Source organism: Vulpes lagopus, chromosome 6 (assembly GCF_018345385.1).
Source record: "Vulpes lagopus strain Blue_001 chromosome 6, ASM1834538v1, whole genome shotgun sequence".
NCBI lineage: Eukaryota > Metazoa > Chordata > Mammalia > Carnivora > Canidae > Vulpes > Vulpes lagopus.
The window spans coordinates 116,041,471-116,064,336 of record NC_054829.1 but is presented as its reverse complement, the minus strand read 5'-3'; the positions used below and the strand labels follow the sequence as shown (position 1 = coordinate 116,064,336).

Genomic DNA, 22,866 nt, shown 5'->3' with positions numbered 1-22,866 from the left:
CACATCAGGAGTCTACACGGAGAACTTAGAGGTGCCGCCCTAGATGGCGGTGGGGGTGGAGCCAATAGTGCGTCTCCAGTCTCCCGGGAAACCACCTTTCCTCGGTCTCCTGGATCGTTCCGCCGTTCCTCTCTGCCTCTGATTGGACGCAAGTTAAGTCAGTGGGCGGTCCTTCGGAGAGGGGCGGGGCCCGTCTCGCGGGAACGTATTGACGTCACGCCGACGCCGCGGCCCTGACGCCACGCCCTCGCATCCCCTAGTGAGGCAGCTGAGGTTGCTCTTTGGGGGGACGCCAGCGTCCGGTACCCTCCTCAGAGGCCTGGGGTTGGCAGCCTCTGTCACGGCTCCGGTGCCGGCTCGGCGCTGCGCAGCGCGTCGGTGCCACCGTCATGGATCTAAATTTAAATCGAGCGGATTATTTACAGGTAAACCTGAGGGGATAAGGCGGGAGCCGCGGGGGGTGATTCTGCCCTCGCGCCGAGTACGGTCGGGGCCGCCCGGAGCGGGCGTGGCGGCCTAGGTGCCGCGGGGCGGGGGGCTGCGCTCGCGAGTCCCGGTCACCGGCAGCTCCTGCTCGTTCCTGAGGGTCCGCAGGGACGTGGAAAGGAGCGGCCCACGCCCCGCGTCGCCGGCGCCTGCCAGCTTCTGAAGGTGCCTAGAATGCATGACGTGATCCCGATGCTCCTCCGGGGGGCCCGTCGCCTCGCGTCTGCGGCTCCCTGTGGGCCCCGACGTCCCGGAGCTCCATCTCTACCCAGCCCCTCCTCCGGAGCGCCAGAGCTCGACCTCAACCAGCCAGGTCGTAAACGCGGCAACCGTTGATTGTGCCCGCAGTTTTGTTCTAAGAGCTTAACATGCTTTAATCTTCATAAACATTTCTCTTAGGAGGTGATGTTACGACATGGGGATCCAGGGACTCGGATAAAGCAACTGGCTTAACAGCAAAATAAAAGGATGGAGTTCCTATCTGAAACAAAGTCTCTGACGCCGGAGCTGGTGTTCTCGGTTACACCATCCTGCCTCTCCTTATTTCAGCTCTGCATATTCTGTACCTCTTTTCCATCTCTTTTTTCCAGTAATCCTGTTTTGGCTAATTGTACAAAAGTTTACCCGTCAGTTTGCCTGGAAGTTATGCTTCGTTACTTTCCACCTTAATCCCTTCCATGTTGAACTGGTCACCACTTTTTGCTACTGCTTTTGTCTCCTAAATATCTCTTGACTCTGTCCCATTTTTTCCATTTCCATCTCCAGTTCAGGTTCTCATCTTCTCTTTCTCCAAGAATTGAAATAGCTTCTTTTTTTTTTTTTATAAAGATTTTATTTATTTATTCATGAGACACACACACACACACACACACACACACACACACACACACAGAGGCACAGACACAGGCAGAGGGAGAAGCAGGCTCCATGCATTGAACCCGACGGGACTGGATCCCAGGTCTCCAGGATCACACCCTGGGCTGAAGGCCGCGCTAAACCGCTTTGCTACCCGGGCTGCCCTGCAATAGCCTCTTGATTGGGCTCCTAGCCTTCAGCTTCACCTCCCTCCAAGCCATCCTTAACATCACTTATTAGAGTGATGTTTCACAAATGCAAGTCAAAAGAGATACTTTAAACTTTAATACTACCCCTTAGAATAATGAATAAAATTGTAGTTCTACACTCCCTAAATCCTTTCATGATTTATTGTTTTTTCCAAGTTCTCTCACGTTGGCCCCATCCTTCCCACCTCCTATCCTAATGGTGCACTGCCAGTGATAATTCGTTGCTGAACATGCCATGCTGTTTTCATCTTCGATTACTTTTGTGAAATAATTTGATCATCAGATTGGATGGTATTGCCAGTTTGATATTTTAGCAAAAATCTTCTGTGTTGGATTATTAATAATTGTCATCTACTTCCAAAGATTTTTTAAATCACGTTACAAAAACTCTTCAACTATATGAAGTGTTTTTTTTTTTTAAGATTTTATTTATTTATTCATGATAGACGTAGAGAGAAAGAGAGAGAGGCAGAGACACAGGCAGAGGGAGAAGCAGGCTCCACGCCAGGAGCAGGCTCCACTCCAGGATCGCATCCCGGGCCAAAGGCAGGCGCCAAACCGCTGAGCCACCCAGAGATCCCTATATGAAGTTTTTTTTATGAAGTCTTCTAGAAATACTTGTTTGATAAGTATTTTGCCACTAGTGTCACATTATTTTTGGCTTGACAACTTTTAGCTTGAATTTTACTATTTTGAGTGTCCTGTATTTTGACTTTTTGTGGCATATTGTATTAGAAAATAACTTCATCACTGACCATAATTATATCACTAATTGCAGTAAAAAATAAGACTCACTATGATCAGCATCTGCTGGTCCTTTTAATCTCTGATGTACTAATTTCAAGTTAGAATAACAGAAAATATTCACTAGGTGACTGGTGTGTTTCCTTAGGTGGGAGTGACCTCTCAGAAGACTATGAAACTACTTCCTGCCTCAAGGCATAAAGCTACACAAAAGGTACTGTAGAGGTACTGATTTCTCCCCATCTCTGTAGCTCTGATAGAGGAGAGGTTTATATTTCCTTATTGATAAGTTTCTCTTAAAAATACTAATGTTAACATATAAATAAATTTCTTTTAATTTGAACAGAGGTTGGAATACCAAGGACATTTACAGACAGAAATTTACTTGGATGTTATAATTTTTATGTACAACCTGCAATAGATAAGCAAACTTGTTGAAAAATATGTTCAATTTTCCTGTTAACCTACTCAGTATTTGTGCGTACCAGATTGTGTATATGAAAAAAGGAACATAAAGCACAATAGGATATAGAGAAAATACTTTTTAAGCTTTATTGTATTAATAATGTTATTGGGGTGCCTGGGTGGCTCAGTCAGTTAAGTGTCCAGCTCTTGGTTTTGGCACAGGTTTGGTCTCAGGGTCCTGAGATTGGGCCTGCTGATGGGCTCTGTGTTCATTTCATAGTCTGCTTGTCCCTCTGTCTCTACAATACCGCCCCCCCCACCACCACTCTACCTCATAAATGAAAATAAAATCTTTAAATAAAAGTAATTAAGTACTTTGATTTTGAACTTTCTATTTAATAATATTTTTATAGAAATATTGATCCTATGATTTCTATAAGCCAATTAAAATTTCTTAGTAGACTAGCAGGATATTTTAATAGCTGCAAAATAAATACAATATCCTGATATAATAACATTTTGTTAAGATAAATCATCAGATCTCTGATTGTCATTTATTGTATTTGGTCTACTAGATCAGAATTTCTCAATTTTTTTGGTCTTGGGACCCTTTTACACTCTTAAATTATTGAGGATCCCAAACAACTTTTGTTTATTTGGTTTATATCTATCAATATTATTATATTAAGATTAAAACTGAGAAATGTCTAAAATATTTATTATTTTATCTTTTAAAACAACAGACCCATTATATTTACATAAATAACATTTTAATGAAAAATAACTGTTTTCAAAAATGAAAAGAGAATTGTGTTACACTTTTGCAAATCTCTAATCTGGCATAGGCAAAGACACCTGGCTTCTCATGTCTGTTTCCTACAGTCTATTGTGATAGAAGTATACAAAGAAAATCCAGCTCACACAGACATGCAGTTGAAAATAGGAGTTATTGAAATGGCTTTCCCAGATAATTACGGCTCTTCATATATATGACACAGATGCTTGACAACTAGTAGTTTCTTAAACATTAGCTGCAATGTGGGATATGAAACCCCATTGATTAGCTTTTCATGGTACATTAAAAACCATGTGTACTTTGTTTTGTCTTTGTTTTTGTTTTTTTGGGTTTTTTGTTTGTTTATAGATTTTATTTATTCATGAGAGACACATAAAGAGAGGCAGAGACATAGGTAGAAGGAGAAGCAGTCTCCCCACTCCTCACTGGGATCCCCATTTAAGACCAGATGCAAAGACCCCTGGATCATAACCTGAGCCAAAGGCAGATAGATGCTCAACCACTGAGTAACCCAGGTGCCCCAAATCCATTTGTACTTTGAATGGATCTTTTTACTCATGCATAGTTTTATAGTATCTTGAAATGGTCATTTGAGATATATTGGTTCATTCAGTTATGCAGATCTCCTAAATGTTGAGTGTTCAAATGTTGATTGTTCCAGGTATTACTATAGAATATCAAACATCACATTTGTTGATATCACTACTGATTTCATCAGAAAAGTTATTAAATATGGAGTAGCTGTCAAGGTCACAGTAGGAGTAGATACAAGTCTTCCAAAGTACTTATTTTCACCTGAAGGCTCAAATTTTATCATTGGGAGCAAATACTGTCAATTATTTTCCTTTAAAATGAAAAGCTCAGTTCTTTCAGTTTTTTGAGTTTTTTATTTTAATGTCTACAAATACCCGAATGTTAATAGCAATTTGTTATTAACTGTTGATAGTTGCCAGTTGTTCTTTCATTTCTAAAATAGTGTTTCTTGGGGTGCCTAGGTGGTGCAGTCGGTTAAGTGTCTGACTTGGTTTCAACTCAGGTCTGCTATCAGGGCTTTGAGATCCAGCCCATGTCCAACTCAGTGCTCAGGGTGGAGTCAGCTTGAGTTTCTCTCTCCTTCTGCTGGTCCCCTCCTGCTCATTCTCTCTCTGTCCCTAAAATTAAATAAATCTTAAAAAAAATTGTTTCTTGAAAAATGAGTAGTTCAGCTTGAAATGAAACAGTTATATAAGTGCTTTTTGGTATGCAGCAAGTGTTTTATTCTTTCTTTCTTTCTTTCTTTCTTTCTTTCTTTCTTTCTTATCCATCCATTTTAAAGGGGGGGCTGCAGAAAGAGTCTTAAGGAGACTCCACACTGAGTACTAGCCCAATGTGGGGCTAGATCTCAGGACCCTGAGATCATGATCTGAGCCTAAATCAAGAGTCTGGTGGACATTTAACCAACTGTACCACCCAGACACTCCAATTTTATACATATTTTCTATTTTCTCACACTAAATACTAAAAAGACATGACTCAGGGGCCAAAATTTAACAAGAATAATACTTTTTATTGCTTCATCAAGAACATTCTTACATGAAGTTGGATTTTTTTTTTCCTTACTCTCAAGTGGTGATAAAGATTACAGTGACCACTGGTATGGTTTGTTGTCATTGTTTTGGTTCTTGCCAGACACTACCAATTTTATCCACCATTGCTTTTGTACCATCTTGTAAATATCAACCTAAAGAAAAAGGAAAACAAAGACTTACTTAGAGTAATAGTTTTCACTTGCCAGATACCCTATAAAGTTCTTGTTGACCCCAGGAGTCAAGGAATCACACTTTGGGAAACCCTGTAATACATAATTGTTTTTACAAATTATTAGAGTAGTGTAGTGTTAAAAAAAAAACTCAAAACCTTAGCTATTCTTATGTATTTTTTCATCTGAATAGAAATCTGCCAATACCAAAATTCTTTTTTATAAATATTTTATTTGGGATCCCTGGGTGGCGCAGCGGTTTAGCGCCTGCCTTTGGCCCAGGGCGCAATCCTGGAGACCCGGGATCGAATCCCACGTCGGGCTCCCGGTGCGTGGAGCCTGCTTCTCCCTCTGCCTGTGTCTCTGCCTCTCTCTCTATCTCTCTGTGACTATCATAAATAAATACAAAAAAAAAATTAAAATAAATAAATAAATAAATATTTTATTTATTCATGATAGACAGAGATATATATATATAGAGAGAGAGGGAGAGAGTCAGAGACACAGGCAGAGGGAGAAGCAGGCTCCATGCAGGGAGCCCGATGTGGGACTTGATCCCAGGACACCAGGATCACGCCCTGGGCTGAAGGCAGGTGCTTAAACCGCTGAGCCACCCAGGCTGCCCCAATACCAAAATTCTATAACTGAAAGCGTGTGCATAATTATTTGTAAATGTTCATTGTTCTGGGGAAAAAGTCCATAGCTTTCATCAAATGCACAAAAGGGTTTGTGATCCCCCAACCCCAAAGTTAAGAATCAAGGGCCTAAGAATCTGCTCTATGCAACATCAACTTTTTCATATTTGAGGCTTATTGTATGTCCTAATACATGGTCACCTTTCTAATGTTTTCTGTGTGCTTGAAAAGAACATTTATAATTTAATTCCTAGGATAAGTGATTACTTATTTATGCATGTGTTTACACACATACACTATATGTATGTGCATGCAAGTATACATATGTGTATTATTTTAAATCAAAGGTAATTGTTTTTTAATCTATATACTTATCTTTTGTCTGCTTGATTATCAGTTCCTGAGAAAGAAGTGATGAAATCTCCCTCTATATTTATTTCAAAATAATCCATTGGTTACATGTTGATAATTATTGAAGCTGAGTGATGGATACATGGAAATTCATTATAATATTCTGTCTACTTTTGTATACGTTAAAATTTTTCTATTAACAAAGGTTTTAAAAATATCAAAATGGTAAGTCACAACTTTAATTGATAATCTGTTTTGAAAGATAATTTTAACATGTTCTTATGCTTCAGTTGAGAAAAAAAGAAAATTACCTCCCTGCCATTTCTTTCTCTGTTCTCTTGTTCTGTTTACATTATAGGAACAAAATATATGGTCAGCTACTTCCATAATGACTCTCCATACCACCAATTTGCCCTTTTCTTATAATTTCTATAGTAGTAATTTTTATGGGAGTTACTTTCCTAGATTTTCTGATCTCTACATTTAAAGTCATAATTTATATATTGAGAATTGTGTTTCCCCCATATAAGTTAATAGGACATAATAATAATTTTAGATTCTCTTCAATCTCTTGTAGGTCGTTATTGGAGATCATGATGGGGTAGTTATGTGCTTTGGCATGAAAAAAGGAGAAGCAGTGGTATGTATAACTTTTTTTTAGGAGAAAAAAATGATTTTCTAAAGAGAAACACACTACTTATTGAATACTTTTAGTTTAAAGTTGTCCAAAAAATGCATTGTGAGGGAAGTAGTTACATGAAGTATTGCTATAGACAACACAGGAGTCATGTGTTAGATAGCTGTAAAACACCTTTGACAGCCTAGGGGTGATGTAATAGTTTCTGTGCTGTGTAACTGATTACTTCAAATTTTGGTGTTTAAAACAACACACATTTATTATCTCAGTTTCTATGGATCAGGATTCGGAGCTCAGTGTCTCACATGGCTACAGTGCCAGGCTCTATTCCTTTCTGGAGTTGGGAGTCCTAATCCAAGCTTAAATAACAGGATTCAGATTCTTGCTTTTGTAGGACAGAGGTCCCCACTTTATTGCTATCTGTAAGCCAGAGCCTGTTCTCAGCATCTTGAGGTCCCCACAATTCCTTGCCCTGTGGTTTTCTCACAAGCTCTCCCCTAACATGGTGACCTACTTCTTCAGGCCAGCAAGTAAATCTTCTCTTAAATAATTTAGGATACATGTTTTTAATAAGGTTTAACCATACTGATACCACTGCTTAATGAACTGTACTTATAGATGCAGGAATTTAGATTTTAATGATGTGGCTGATGTATGTGTGGCAATAAATGCTCTAAATTTGGAAGATATTTAGCCAGAAACCTTGAAGACTTACTGAAGCAAATATATTTGTATCTAAAGATGTTTCTATAGAACTATAATATTTTTTCTGTTTGAAATCACAGCATCTTTTACAGTAAAGGAAAATGGTTACAGTAAATTTGTGTACTTAATTTTTTCTCCAATGATTTTTGCAGGCAGTGTTCAAGACCTTACCAGGGCAGAAGATTGCAAGATTGGAGCTAGGAGGGGTTCTTAACACACCCCAGGAGAAAATTTTTATTGCTGCAGGATCTGAGATTAGAGGCTTCACAAAGAGAGGAAAACAGTTCCTCTCTTTTGAAACCAACCTCACTGAAAGCATAAAAGCTATGTATGTTTATCCTTTTTTATTTTTACATATCCATTTACAATATTTTGGATAGCTGACAAGCATCAGATGGAGTATCATATCCTAATAGGTTTCCTGGGAAATAAAATTGACTAAAGGTACCTTATTAGTCAGAAGTTAATTAACATAGAATCAGTACAAAATCAGTTGGTTGTTGAAATGTTTTTTTCTTAAGACCCTTATGGTATTTACACATTCATTTATTGACTGATTGGTTCAGTTGATTCATGAACAAAGTGTAAAAGAAAAAAATAAAAGATATCTAGAGATATTTAGGTTTCTGTTCCTTTGCTGTCTCTGGTCATTTTGGTTGTGAGGTAGTATCATTTGTTTAAAAACTGGCTGTCAAAGTTGGTAACTACAAATAGGATATATTTTCAGGTAAGTCAGATAAGACCCTAAATAAAAAAAAAAAAAAATGACTCCCTTAATGGCTTCCTGATATATGAGATTTTGCAAGTAAAATTTTAATTTTTTTAAGTCATACGGAGACTGGAAAGGATTTTAAGGTTTTTCTAATCCACTGTCCTCAAACCTACCACTTAGGAGAATCCCTTGGAAACATAAGAGATTTCTTGTCTTACTTATACCTGCAGAATCAGAATTATTAGGAGTGGTTAAAAGAGAAATGTTCACTTGACTGTGATGCAGCCAAGTTGTCTAAGCAACCAGACCTTGGTTTGAAAACTACTAATTTATAGAGTTCTGTGTGATACACAGCTGTCCTGTATAATTCTATATAATGCACATTACAAATCCAGTATCCAGGCTGTAAGACTGTTTTGGTGATATTAGATAAAAATTATACAATGGCAATTGGGAGTGAGTTCAGTGGTTTAGTAAGAATGTATTATTTTTGAAATGGACAATTATAATTGTGAAATACTAAAAATCAAAGTAATAAATGAGTAATTTGCATAACTCCACATTCGGAAAAGTATGTGGACAGATGTTTGAGAAGGATCAGGAGTTTCCCAGCCAATAGTCTCTTTTGCTAGTTTCTTAAATGTTTTTACTGGAGTGGCAGAGGTGGGAGGGCGGGGATCTTTACTCAATTTTCAAAAATTTATTGTCTGAATTTCCAGATTTTTAAGGGTGCACAGGAAATCAAGGTTATAACTTGAAAATATTCAGTAAGAAACAGCATGTACAAAGTTAGTTACCACTCACACATCTTTCCCTGCTTAATGCTTCCGTCCTCTCCACTCTTGTCAACAACAGTGATTCCAATTATTACTTTGGAAAATGTGTAACTGCAATATAATTGCAAATGTAATGCAGATGGCTTTCAAGATGAAACTTCAAATCTTGAAAAAGATAGAATTTCATTAGATTAATAAAAATTATATTAAGAGGACTACTGAAATAATATCCAGAGCCTCAAAGTGAGGCTACTTAAGCAATAATTGAAGAAGAGAAAGTCAGTGAAGATCATAATAGCATAGGAAATAATTTTAGTACCAAAATTTTTTAAGTAGACTTTAGAATGGTGGAGAAATAGATGAAACCTTCAAATTACCTTCTTTATGCTTACGTGGTTTTAGCAACTTAGAAATGAAAGGTAATACACTAGTATATAATTTTTGTCAAATTTCAACTCCCTCAGTGGAAACTGGATTCAATATAAGAATTAGAACATAGTTATGATTATTGCCTAAGTTTTGTTCAATGTAATTTGAAGTGCAATTGTCTTCATTCCCTTTTTCAGGATAAAATTCTAATGAATTTTTCTCCCACTGTTTATCATTTAAAGTAGATTTGCTTTTAATAGTCTTTCCGGACAATTTCATGTAGTAGTAAGAAAGCTAACTCTAGAGCTAAAAGCTACCTGAGCTGCAATCTACTCTACTACTAGTTGTGTGCCATTAGGCAGGTTACTTGACATTTTATTGTTCTCTGTAAAAAGGGATAATAATGATCCCTAGTTGACAGAATTATGAAGATTAAGCTAATACATGTAATACATGTAAATCCATTAGGACAGTGCTTAGCACATAGTGCACATTCAGAAAAAGTTTTTTGACATTTTTTTCAAGAATAAATCAAGTGGTTTTATTTATTTTTTATATAAATTTATTTTTTATTGGTGTTTAATTTTCCAACATCTAGAATAACACCCAGTGCTCTTCCCATCAAGTGCCCCTCTCAGTGCCCATCACCCAGTCACCCCCACCCCCGGTTTTTTGACATATTAATTGTCTTCAGATACAGACAATTATCATGGTCTTTGTTTTCAGTTTTACGGAGCATAATTTTTGAGATGCCTAAGGACTTAAGATCCTAATTTTCAGCTTTCAGTGTTATATCAAAAGGCTAGAAATTAAGTGGGGGAAATGAGGGGAAAAAACTATTCTTTAAGTCTGTGATAAAATGATAGAAATTAAGTAAACTTTTGTTTTCATCTCAAAAGAATTCAGGAATTTCCTATATTTCTTTTTGGAAATATGGTTGTTTTAAATTACTTTTAATGTTCTCAGGTATATATCTGGCTCAGACCTCTTTCTCAGTGCAAGTTACATCTATAACCATTATTGTGATTGCAAAGACCAACATTATTACCTTTCTGGGGACAAAATCAATGACGTCATCTGCCTTCCAGTGGAAAGATTACCTCGTATTACACCGATATTGGCCTGCCAGGACAGAGTGCTCAGAGTTTTACAGGTTTCTGTTATTTGCATTTTTATAGTTTTTCATAATTTATGTAAATGAATATAGCTGAACAATGTGTACTTGAGATAGATTACTTACTACTGCTTTAAATGTCCTACTTAAAATTATATTTGTAAAAAATACTTTTTAATTGGTAAGCTAATTTTTTTTTTTTAGCTTGAGACAAATGTATTGAGAATTTTGGCAAATTTTTAGAGAGGCATATTTGGGAAAAAGGATGCTTTTCTGTCCCCATGCATAATTTCTGAGTTAGTTCAGTCAGAGTGGAGTCTTTGCTACAAAGGGCACTTCTCACCTTTTTTTTTTTTCTTTCTTTCTTCTTCCATTACTCTTTCCTCTCCCCAGAATCAAACTAATGGAGGAAATTGGTTTGGGGAGAGGATGTTAGGTTTTAACAAAGAAGGGATAGTTGTGATCAGAGTTGTATCATTTGCACTTATTCCACATTAATGACAGTTCTGGAACAGAATAAGCACTCAGTAAATATTAGAGAAGTAAATGAATGATAGAGGGAAAAATCATTTTATCATCCTTACATTTCTATTAAAAACATGATTGTTTAAAACAACTGCATAAGACATTGTTATTAGTAATAATAGTTACAACTATGTCTTCTCAAAAGTGACTTTCAGTAAAATACACATACATACACATGCCAGGATCCATAAAATAAAGTTTATGCAAATAAACTACACATGCAAATAACCTAGAACGGATAGATTATTTGGGTCAGAAAGTTAGACTAATATTGGTACAGTTGAACAAAACATCTACCACTTTATTCTTTGCCATTACTAACTTTCTCACTCTGGAATTTCATAACTAGATGGCCATTTCTTGACATCAGTTCTTTAAATGGAAGGGAAAATCCAGTAGTTCTGTGCAGGTTTTATTTTTTTTTTCTATGGGAAAACAAAGTTGACATTCAAGGTTCATTCTAGGGGCATGAATAATTAGTTTCTCCCATTGTCTGTACTCACAAATATGAGTTGTCTGAATAAGGCTTTTAACAGGAACTGGGTAATATTCAATTAGGAATTGGTCTGGCTGATTCTAGGATTCTGCTTTGTTTAACAGAAGAGATGGATGTGCTTACTATAAAAATAAAAAAAATCACTAAGGATTTGTGGGAACTTAAAACTTTGCCTTGCTAGTCACATATTCCTACCCTCCATCGACTCCCCATTTGTAAGCAATCATTACCCCAGAGGCAGCCTTTTTAAAAAGTTTTTATGTGTATTTTTTGTGTTTATATAGTTGATATATATGAATTTTCAGGTGTAATTTTAAATAAAAAAATAAAGTATGACTTTAACATGTTCTATATAAATTTAATTTTTTAAGGAAAATATCATTCCATATTTACTATAATTTCATGGGTTTCTTTGTTGAATGATCTATCGTGGATATTTTTTCCACTTGAGTATGAGTACTTCTACCTCCTTCTTTAGCAGCTTCACAAATTATGTATACTAAATGAAAACATTACAAGTGGCAAAATTTTTAAAAAGACAAATAAATGGGCGTAATTTGTTTTCCTGTCTAAATAACTGGCTCTCATTGGAGTCGGTTTTGGAAATATCCAAATGCAGGACCAACCTTCTCCTTTAGGAAGTAACTTTGGATCTGTTTAAATGTTTGAATGTGTTCTAAGTTAAACTGGACAAAAGAAACAACTTGTTCCAGGAAAGCTTTGATAGTAAAACTTACCAGGGTTAAGTTTTCAGGCAAAGTATTTAAAATGAAAATTATTTGAAGTGTAGAATATTATATGTATTTATTCTTGATCTTTACCTTTTATATGTATTTTAAAATGAGTTAACATACACAAAATAGCTAACAAATTCAAGTTAATCACAATCTAACTTTTTCTGGCAGTTTTTATTCTACAGTTCTTTATATGAATATTGATGTTTATCTATTAGTGTCAATGTTTTAAATTTGTATTCTGTTTCAGTTTTAAAATACTTGTTCTCCTTCAGGGGTCTGATGTGATGTATGAAACTGAAGTGCCTGGCCCACCTACTGTCTTAGCACTACATAACGGAAATGGCGGTAATGATAATCAAGGGAGTGTATTGTGTTAGGTCTAGATATTTCAGGTTTAATCATTTAACTATAAATAAAGTGAATGAAAATAGGAAACTGTAGAAAGAGCATGAACTAGAATTAAGACAGTTTTTGGGTAACTTGCCAGTAACTAACAGTAATGAATTATTGAACTTTAATTTTCAGTTTCCTCATCTTAAAATTAGATGATGAGGAAGGGTCTTATCCCTTATATTTATAAAATTCTGTGATTATGTAACCAACTTCCAAATTAAGTGTCTTTTTATATTTTTTAAATGAGATTTTTATGTGATATTAAAAAATTTCAGCTATAAAGAGATTATGAGTCATGGAATAAATATAATATGTTGACTTTAATTATAATCAGGAGACTCTGGAGAAGAACTTTTGTTTGGAACATCAGATGGAAAACTTGGGCTTATTCAGATCACTACCTCCAAACCAATACACAAGTGGGAAATTCAAAATGAGAAAAAGCGGGGAGGTAGGTTCGTGATATAGTTTAGATTCTGAAATTTCATTGATTATTAAATATCCTAAATTATATAGTTCATTCTGTTTAATTTTTCATAGTACGTAGTAGACTTAGTAATTCACAAAGCCACCTTATTATTTATCAGGTCTGTCATATTTTGGCATAATCTTTAATTAAGAAATGCTAATAGTAATTTAGTATAGATAGGCTTTTATGGGCTATTGTCCATCTATAACATCATTCTGTGGTCAAATCCTTTATTCACTGTTTGGTGTAGGAAATTCATTGGAATTTGAGAGTATTCGATATGAAGCAAGGAGAAAGTCCAACGGGTCTTATCTGTTCAACGGGAATATTTCTGTTTCCTAAGGAATTTATAACTTTCTGAGGGAATTTATATCTGACTTAGAAGTTATGGCTATTTATAGGTATGGTAATTCTGTTCAGGAAAGCCTGGGTGGCTCAGTGGTTGAGCGCCTGCCTTTGGCCCAGGGCATGATCCTGGAGTCCCAGGATCTAGTTCCACATCGGGCTCCCTGTATGGAGACTGCTTCTCCCTCTGCCTCTCTCTCTCTCTCTCTCTCTCTCTTTCTCATGAATAAATAAAGTCTTTTTAAAAAAGTAATTCTATTCATTTATTCCTTCAACAAGCACTTATTAGGAGAGACAGAGAATAAAGAAATAAATAAATAAGATAGCTTCATCCAGTCACCTGAAAGAAATATCAGCGGGTGATGTATTAGTGATGGGTGAAGGAAGAAGACTATATTTAGACTGTGTGGTAATGGAAGGCATCTTTTAAGAGGTAAAATTTGAGCTGAGATCTGATTGATAAGAAAAAGAGTAGTAATATAAAAATTTGAGGGGAAATTATGCTCCAGGAAGAGGAAAAAAAAATCAAGACTTGAGGCAGAGGTAAACTTGATTCATGTGAAGAACAGAGGGAAGACTAGTGTGGCTAAATGCATTAGCATGGCAAGCAAAGAAGTCAGGGAAGTAGCATAGAGCCAAATCATGTAGATCCTTGTGGGCCTTGGAGAAGGGTTTGAATTTTAATCTAAGTGCAGTGGGAAGTCCTTGGAGAATTATAAGTGGGAGTATGACATGACCTAATCTACCAAAACAAAACAAAAAAAACCTACCAGGGAGAATGGATCTGGGGGGAGGCAGATCAAAATTGGAAGCATGGAGATCAGTTAGGAAGTCATTGTTGGGGCAGCCCCGGTGGCGCAACGGTTTGGCGCTGCCTGCAGCCAGGGGCGTGATCCTGGAGACCCAGGATCGAGTCCCACATCGGGCTCCCTGCGTGGTGCCTGCTTCTCCCTCTGCCTGTGTCTCTGCCTCTCTTTCTAGCTGTGTCTCTATGAATAAATAAATTAAAAAAAAATAAAAACCTTTAGGAAGTCATCGTTGTAGTTGTTATAATTTATTTTAGTCTAGGCTAGAGATATAAGCCACCTGGGCTAGGCTGATGGTAGTTGGAAATGGAAAGGAGGCTATTTCAGTATATGTTTTAGAGATAGAGCTGATAAGATTTGCTAAGGGATTTGGTCTGGACAGTGAGAAAATAGAAGAATCAAAGAAATGGTCTAGATTTTTGGCCCGAGGAACTAGGTGATACCTTACTGAGATGAGGAAAATTGGGGAAGAAGCACTGAAAGGGTGTGAAAAAGGTGAATGAAGAGTTTTCATTGGGGCATGGAAATTTTGAGATGCAAATGTATGTCTCAAAGAAAATGCTGAATGGAGACTTGGCTACATGAGTCTGAAGCTCTGAGGAGAGGCCAGAGCTGTGGAGATATAAACTTATGATCCATTTCTATTTAGATTATATTTAAAGTCTTAGAAATAGATGAATGTGGACGGAAAAGAGGACACCTGATAGTGCTCCCATTTTTTTTTTTTTGTTTTGTTTTTTTCCCATTCTGATTTGGTATATACATTTTTTTCATTCTTAACTTAGTATATACTTGACATAATGTTAGTTTTATTAATAACTTGTCACCTCTATCATCTTTTTTAAAGGTATTTTGTGTGTTGATAGCTTTGACATTGTGGGTGATGGGGTTAAAGATTTACTTGTTGGGAGAGATGATGGAATGGTGGAAGTATACAGTTTTGACAATGCAAATGAGCCTGTTCTACGTTTTGATCAGGTCAGTTCATTAAAAAAAGACTAAATACACTTATTCATCAAATAATTAGAGATGACTAGGATGGTTTGGGTTTTATTAAATATATTAAAATCTTGTGTTTTAGTTTTATAATGCATAGTAGAGTACAGGAGTAACATGTTTGGTAACATAAGCAAAACTGTTGTTTGAAAATAATAATGTTTTAGGAGTAAACTCATATTGTTAGGACAATGTCAAAATATCCTTAAGCAGAGAGAGAAAAGTTGCAATTTCACTTTTAGGCATCCAAGAGTTTACTATATGAGAAGAATTACTAGTTAAGAGTAATTTTAGTTCACAAATTTTGAATGTAGTTAAGCTTGCTTATCCTAAGATAGTTACATGGGGAATCATTCTGGTGTAAATGTCATTTTTCATTTTCATGAAGTGGTATTTGCCAGTCCAGGGTGTCCTATTTTGCCTCAGGCGGGATTCACTGAGGCATTTTTAAAAAACAGAAACAACAAAACTACAACTCAGTAACAATTTTCCCTAATTTCTCTACTAGTGCTACCTTTCAGTTCCAGCTTTAACTGCACATCAGCAAATATAGAAGTTTTGATGTATAGAGAAAGTATATTACATAGATAATATGGGAATAAAAATTCCCTAAAGGCTTCATATCATCTTCTTAATTCATTTAAAAAACTATTTGGAAAAACACATGAGAGGTGGTATATGGCATTCAGGTAATAGGCTAAACATATTGGGAGTTTTGCTTATGTAATTTTTTTAAAAAACTTCTTTCTTGGGGTGCCTAGGTGGCACAGTTGGTTGAGCATCTGATTTGGTTTCCTCTCAGGTCATGATCTCAGGGTCATGGGATTGAACCCCACATCAGGCTCTGCACTCAGGAGTCTGCTTAAGTTTTTCTCTCCCTCTCCCTTTGCCCTCTCCCTCCCTATGCTATACCCATGTGGACTCATTCTTTCAAAAATAAATAAATACATCTTTAAAAACAGAAAGCAAAAATTTCTTTCTTTATATAAATAAAGGATTTTTGCTCATTAGGTGACATATAAATAAATGCTTTTTGCTTATTAGGTGACTGCTGTGGCTAAGTACAACACACAAATATATGAGTCATTTCTAATCTTCTCTCTCCAAATTTGAAAGCACTGGGATTTTCTGCCATTTGTGCAGGATTTTTGCCTTCCAACCTCAGTGTTTCCACATGATAAATACTCAGTAAATGTATGTTGAATGTCTGGAAATGGGAAAATAAGTTTTATGGCTTATTTTATGTGTCTGACAACTTTTTATTTACAGTTATTTACAGGTACTAATGAACTGCTTGATCTTAAATTTATTTTAGATGTTGTCCGAAAGTGTCACATCTATCCAGGGTGGTTGTATAGGGAAAGATGGCTATGATGAAATTGTGGTATCCACATATTCAGGTAAGGTAAACAGTAATAGGTAAAGAAAGAATCAATAAGAAAATAGAAATTTAATACATTATTTTTGATTACTACTTTTTTAAAAAAGTGTCATTAGTAAATCAGTCTTTACCAACAGCATTCAAACCTTTCTATATTGGTTTAAAAATGAGGTAAGGAATGGGTGTATTGATTTATTGATTTATAAAATATTTATAAAAAAGTTAATATTTGAATACTACTTAATTGAGAGTACTTAGCATCCTCTAGTATCTTTGAAAATTAAATGATAGTCTTTGGTTAAAAATAAGTATTTACTGAAATTATTTTATGTTTTCTTATTGTATACATTTCTTATAAAAATTTCCTTGGTTTTGAGTTGGTCATTTTTATATTTTCAAAATAGCCAATGGGAGAATTTAACTTTCCATGAAAATGAATTTTAAAAGACTGTTTTAAGTCATCAGGTATTTGCTAGAATGTTTTGACTTTTTCCATACTTGAAAACTAACATTATAAGATTTCCTTAATCATAGTATTATAGTATTTCAGGCAAAATAACTAGTATCTCAAAATACTTAAGTTTTTTTTTTTTTTAATCGTTTGAATATTTTCCAGCTTGATTTCTGTTGTTCTTCATTTTGTTTTGTTTTTTGGGGAATAAGTCCTAGGACTAAATGAGTTTGCTCTTCGTGGACAAAGATACATGTATGTTAGGGTTTTTTTAAACACTAGCAGCACTTAATGGTGCATGATTATAATTTCATCTCTACAGGCTGGGTTACAGGTCTGACAACAGAGCCTATACATAAGGAAAGTGGGCCAGGAGAGGAACTAAAAATTAATCAGGAGATGCAGAATAAAATTTCTTCTTTAAGGTAATTTTGGATTTTTTTTGTTGCTTTTTTTTTTTTTTTTCACTTCATGAAGTGCCTGTTTTGTTTTGTTTTTTTTTTAATTACTAATAGATGCAGAATATTGTGCTCACTTTGGCAGCACATATACTAATAGATGCAGAATATTTTATTGGAAGGAATTATACCTTAATCCATTTATCACCTTTTTAAATGAAAGTTTATCAGTTTGAGAAAATTAGCAGTAAGTGCTAATTAATATTTTAAAGTTAGAAATATACTTTTATATGCCTTATTCTATATTGACATTTTCTTATATCAAAAATTATATTTTTTCACTCGTTTAGTTATAGATAGTGGTAATGTTTTGTTTTTTTCACAGGCATTAGAAAGAAAACAACACAGATGGCTGTATTCCTCATTAATTGTAATGTTTACTGCTCCTATGGACAGACCAGATTTCTTACTGAAAATGAGTAATGTTGATTCCTTTAGACACAGGGATTGCTTCTGTGGCCTATTTAATTTGACAAGTCCTATGAAAAGGGACCCCAGACTCAAGTAAAATTACTTCATATAATGAAGAAGTGGGAATTGCTGAAACTTTAATAACTACTGTCCCTACTTCAACTCTTACCAACCTCTTGGGGCAGTGAGGGCCGATCTTTTTTTGGTGGTAGTTAAGGGCTACAGAAGTTTTTAAGGCAGCAAAATGCCATAAGTACTGATTCACTAAAGCCACACCACAAGTTTACCACAAGCCAGTTTAGCAAAGCCACCTGGAAAGCAAGCTCCAGTGTTTGTACAAGAAAACCAAGTAAAGTTAATGTCTACTATTTCACATTATCAGTATGATACCATCCGTTTATAGCCCAGTCTATCCCTCCTGATTCCAGCGGAATATTGAATGAGAAGCTTATGTCTGTTTTGTTTATTCAGCACTTGCAATATAGGTACATATGGAGCACTCAGTAGATATTGCTTGGACAAATAAATCTTTTCCTTTGTTTATTGCACAAATCTCTTCCAAGCTCTTCCCAGACTTTTCCCCCTAACTTGGGGCTGGGTAAGCCTCATGTTGTTGTTTCTCAGTTAATGTTTGCTTCATTTGTATATGCTTTTCCCTTTAATTGGAGTGGCTCTAAGCAATGAAGCAATGCCTTTGTAGTGCAGTCTATAGAACTTCAGCTATAGCACTGGCTCATGATCATTTTGTGGTCCCCTAAATGTGAATACGCTGCAGCCTCCTCCTTCTTTTGTTTCCTTCTTTTGTCTGTCTTGCCTAATTCTTATTGAAAGGTAATGTTTCTGGTTTTGCACATTTTGTTTCTTCAAATTAAATCTAATACATTTCTCTTCTGATTAGTGTTATATGTAACTGTACCTAGACTGGTGTGTTAGAATTGATTATTTGCAAGCTGCTTTGATACTTATAACTCTTTATTAATAATGCTGGTATAGTACTGAGCTTTAATTTTTAAATTAAAGATAAATAATGTGGAATGGGTCAGTCACAGAAGCAAAATTTTGTTCCTATTAGTATCATAGTTCTAGTTCAACTAATAAAAGTCCATTTTGCAGAAGTAAATGTCTCAAATGCTTGAAATCATTCTAAGAACTTCAAATATGTATACTTATAGGTGATAGAGTTGTATATATTTTCCTTTAGGAGTGAGCTGGAACATCTGCAGTATAAGGTACTACAGGAAAGAGAAAAATATCAACAGTCTTCTCAATCAAGCAAGGCAAAATCAGCAGTACCTTCATTTAGTGTAAATGACAAGTTTACATTAAATAAAGATGATGCCAGCTATAGTCTCATCTTAGAGGTGCAGACAGCAATAGATAACGTCTTAATACAGGTAAGCAAAATGGCTAATTTATTTGTTTTATGATTGGATCTATTTTGCAGACCAGTCATATGCACTAATTACTACTAAATACTTTTAATTTTAGACAGTAATTTTAAGTGCTCATCTTTTATTTATTTATTATTTAAGTGTTCATCTTTTAAATGTTGCATTTAGTTTAGATAATTTTAAAGGCTTATCTTAATCTTTAAGTAGATAATCAGTTTGGTCATAGATTACCTAAATTATATCTTTAGTTTTTATTTATCCTATGAGCACTAAATAAGACTGATGTACTTAAGTTTCAGGAAACATCAGAAAGAACGTTAAGGGTTTTGTTCTTTGGTTGACCTTTATGAGAATTTTAAGAGATGTGAAAGAAAATTGCAGTATTTAATACCCTTATTATAACCTTTTTTTTTAAGCTCCAGATCCTAAAATGGGAGCTTACAGTACAGCTTGCTCATTAGCCACTAGTTTCCAGGTAGGTCAGTAGACAAAGTGGATAATCCCAAAGGTAGAATTGAGGGATAAAATATATAACTCCACTCAACAATATATTTAATTAGTTTTTCTTTAAGTTGGATGATATTCAGGGAGTGGAGAAGGATGATAGTGGGATGAATGGAAAACAAGCAAAAGATCAAAACCCATCAGAAAATGAGAAAAAAAACATGAGGAAGAAGACAAGGTTTAAAAAGATTTGGGGAGAGATCAGATTTTTAATTAAATCTAAAGGCTGAAACCTGTCTTAAGTAATGCTAGCTTAAGGCTTGCATTAAACAGCTCTAGGTACATACATTTACTTTGAACTGAGTGCAACAGCAGTGTCCAAGAAACTACTCTCCAGAGGAGATTGAATATTATCTCCTTTCTGTGTTACAGGTGAAAATAAAATTCATAAAAATGAACTGATATAGTAAGAATAGCCGCATTAGGAAGATTAACTTTTAAGGGGGTGGTAAGAGATGATAGTCTATGATCTCTGGTAATCCAAATAAGAAAGAAATAAGTCATTGGGATATAACATTTATTCTTTATTGCATTTATTTTCTAGAAGTATACCTTGTCATCATATATAAATTAAAAAAATTCACATGTTCAAATTTAAAGATGACTATGAAATAGAATTAAAGAGAATACTTAGAAAATATTTTGTGAAAATTTCTACTTTTCCATCTGAACCTTTTTGTTTTTTTTAAATTGACTGTAGAGTGATGTTCCAATAGACTTACTTGATGTGGATAAAAATTCTGCTGTTGTCAGCTTTAGCAGCTGTGATTCTGAGGTGAGTAGAAAGTATAAAGAATTTTTCAGACACTTTCATTTCTATGACACCATTTTGAATTAAGTCTGTGAATGCTACTAGGGTTTGATATTTCTTCTTCAATCTTTTTTCATAACCTTTCCCTCAAAATCTGCATCTGCTCTTTTCCTGTATTTTCAGATAATCCATAAAACTGGGGTGTCATCCTAGATTCCTTCTTTTCTCTGATTTAAGTCCAGTTAGTTACTAGTTTATGCCAGTTCTATCTCCTTGGCTCTTACACCTCTATTCTGCTTCATTTCCACTTTTTTTTTCATTTATTTCTTATCTTACTAATTTTGTAAAGGTTTTATTTATTTATTTATTTTTTGTTTTGTTTTAAGGTTTTATTTATTTATTTACTTACTTACTTACTTACTTACTTACTTATTTGAGAGAGAGGGCATGAACAAGGGGAGGGGCAGAGGGAGAAGCAGACTCCCTAATGAACAGGGAGCCCAACTAAAAGGAGCTCAATCCCAAGACCCTGAGATCATGACCTGAGGCAGACACTTAGCTGACTGAGCTACCCAGGTGCCGCTTCATTTCCACTTCTTTTAACTTTCCAGGCCCTTATCATGTTTGCTTGAACTACTCTTCTATCAGTTTTTCTGCCTCCAGTATTGCCTCTCACCTCTAGGCTCTGTTGTATACTGCCACCAGAGAGGTCTTCCTAGAGTATAAACGTCTCTGTGTCATTTCTTTTCTAAAAACCTTTAAAGATCCTTATTACCTGATGCATATAAGTCTAGATTTCTCTTTGTAGCATAACAACTTCCTATGATTCAGCTCTTGATTATATCTCTAGCTTATCTCTTGCCAGCTGCTACTTTTCCTCCCATGCACATATTTCTGCCAACCCGAAGTTCTTTAAATTTCTTGAAAAATGCTATATAGTTTCACACATCCTACATTTGAACATGGTCTCTTCCTTCTGTCTGTTCTTTTTCACCTTTTCTGGGCTTGGTGGATCTTGCTTAACTTTCATTTAGTAGACATTTGTTGAGTACTCACCATGTGCAAAGTACCTTGGATGAGATTGTGTCGGAGCTTTTGGATATGGGTACTATATCACTTCTTTCTGCTTAGTACTAGCTAACTAGCAGTCTCAGAGCGAAGTGTGGCTCCTAAAGAGAGGTTAGGGTAAAGTTAGGGTCTGGAGTAGTTGTATTGGAGAAACAACAAGCTAGAGCAGGAGATGGTGACTAGAGTTGGCAGGTAGTTATACATATAAAAAAGGAAGGAATAAAGAGTAGATGAAGGACAAAATTGGTGCCTATTATAGGGAATAGTTTTCAGTATAATTACATAGTAAAGGTTTTTTTGATAAGAGATTTTATAACAGTTATATTATGCAATATTTATGGTTTTTCATCCCTGTTTGAGAATAAAACATAAAAGATTGGGACTTAACACTTTTTATTTTCATTTAAAAAATCAAATTGATCTTAAAAATCTTAATTTCTAAGTTGCTATGAAAGATTAACCAATTTTATTTACACCACTGCAGGATTCTTTGAAATGAGTATTTTATGCTAATTTAGAACCCATTTTCTAGAATGATGGATTTAAAAGAAAAAAAAATAAACCTGTTATGGAAATTCCAAGTATATACAGAAGTAGAGACAATAGTATATAATAACCTCCATGAACTCATTAACTTTGATATATGGCCAGTCTTGTTTTATGGTCTTCTCCTTCTCCCATCCCAAGCCTAATCCCAGACTTTTCATATATTTTAATCTTTATCATCTTATCCATAAATATTTAAATATATAATATTTGTTCTTAACCACATAAAAGTATAAGTTCACAGAATTCTGTTTACTAAGTTTAAATGATTTGAAATTAAAATATTCAAATTATCTTTTTGATATTGGCATCCTTTTAATTTCTTCAGTTACTTATTAAAAATAGGGAAATAGTAGTATACAAAAGTTGCATGCTAAATATTTCATGTTGCTTTCTTTGTTTTTGCAATTCCTGCACACAACATTTCTCTATTTTTAGCAGTTTAATATTGTTTCAGGAAGTTATATTTGAAGTAAGCTCTCCAATTTAATTTGACAAACCTGTAATGAATGCTTATAGTATCCCAGGCACTGTGCTATTTGCTGTTTGTCCTCTATAAGTATTTGTGAAAGTTAAAGACAGTCAATACCAAACACTGATGTTTTT

The 22,866-nt window shown here is 35.1% G+C and overlaps 1 protein-coding gene and 1 long non-coding RNA gene across 3 annotated transcripts in view; one reads left to right on the top strand and one right to left on the bottom strand.

Moving 5' to 3' along the window:
• Positions 1-224: 224 nt before the first annotated feature.
• The window catches only part of BBS7 (Bardet-Biedl syndrome 7), a 35,701-nt gene continuing 13,059 nt past the window's right edge, over positions 225-22,866 (top strand). Inside the window, exons 1-12 of one of the 2 annotated variants that reach the window (XM_041759158.1) lie at positions 225-425; positions 2,443-2,508; positions 6,797-6,859; positions 7,714-7,889; positions 10,385-10,571; positions 12,563-12,635; positions 13,018-13,134; positions 15,151-15,281; positions 16,615-16,699; positions 17,454-17,556; positions 19,202-19,394; positions 20,596-20,670. In XM_041759158.1, the coding sequence (XP_041615092.1) occupies positions 390-425; positions 2,443-2,508; positions 6,797-6,859; positions 7,714-7,889; positions 10,385-10,571; positions 12,563-12,635; positions 13,018-13,134; positions 15,151-15,281; positions 16,615-16,699; positions 17,454-17,556; positions 19,202-19,394; positions 20,596-20,670 (1,305 nt within the window). In that variant the 5' untranslated portion in view covers positions 225-389. The remainder of the gene's footprint in view (positions 426-2,442; positions 2,509-6,796; positions 6,860-7,713; positions 7,890-10,384; positions 10,572-12,562; positions 12,636-13,017; positions 13,135-15,150; positions 15,282-16,614; positions 16,700-17,453; positions 17,557-19,201; positions 19,395-20,595; positions 20,671-22,866) is intronic. The other variant, XM_041759159.1, reaches the window with a different exon arrangement.
• The window catches only part of LOC121493364, a 32,269-nt gene continuing 14,264 nt past the window's right edge, over positions 4,862-22,866 (bottom strand). The window contains exon 4 of the long non-coding RNA XR_005988464.1: positions 4,862-5,215. This is a non-coding gene — a long non-coding RNA (uncharacterized LOC121493364). The remainder of the gene's footprint in view (positions 5,216-22,866) is intronic.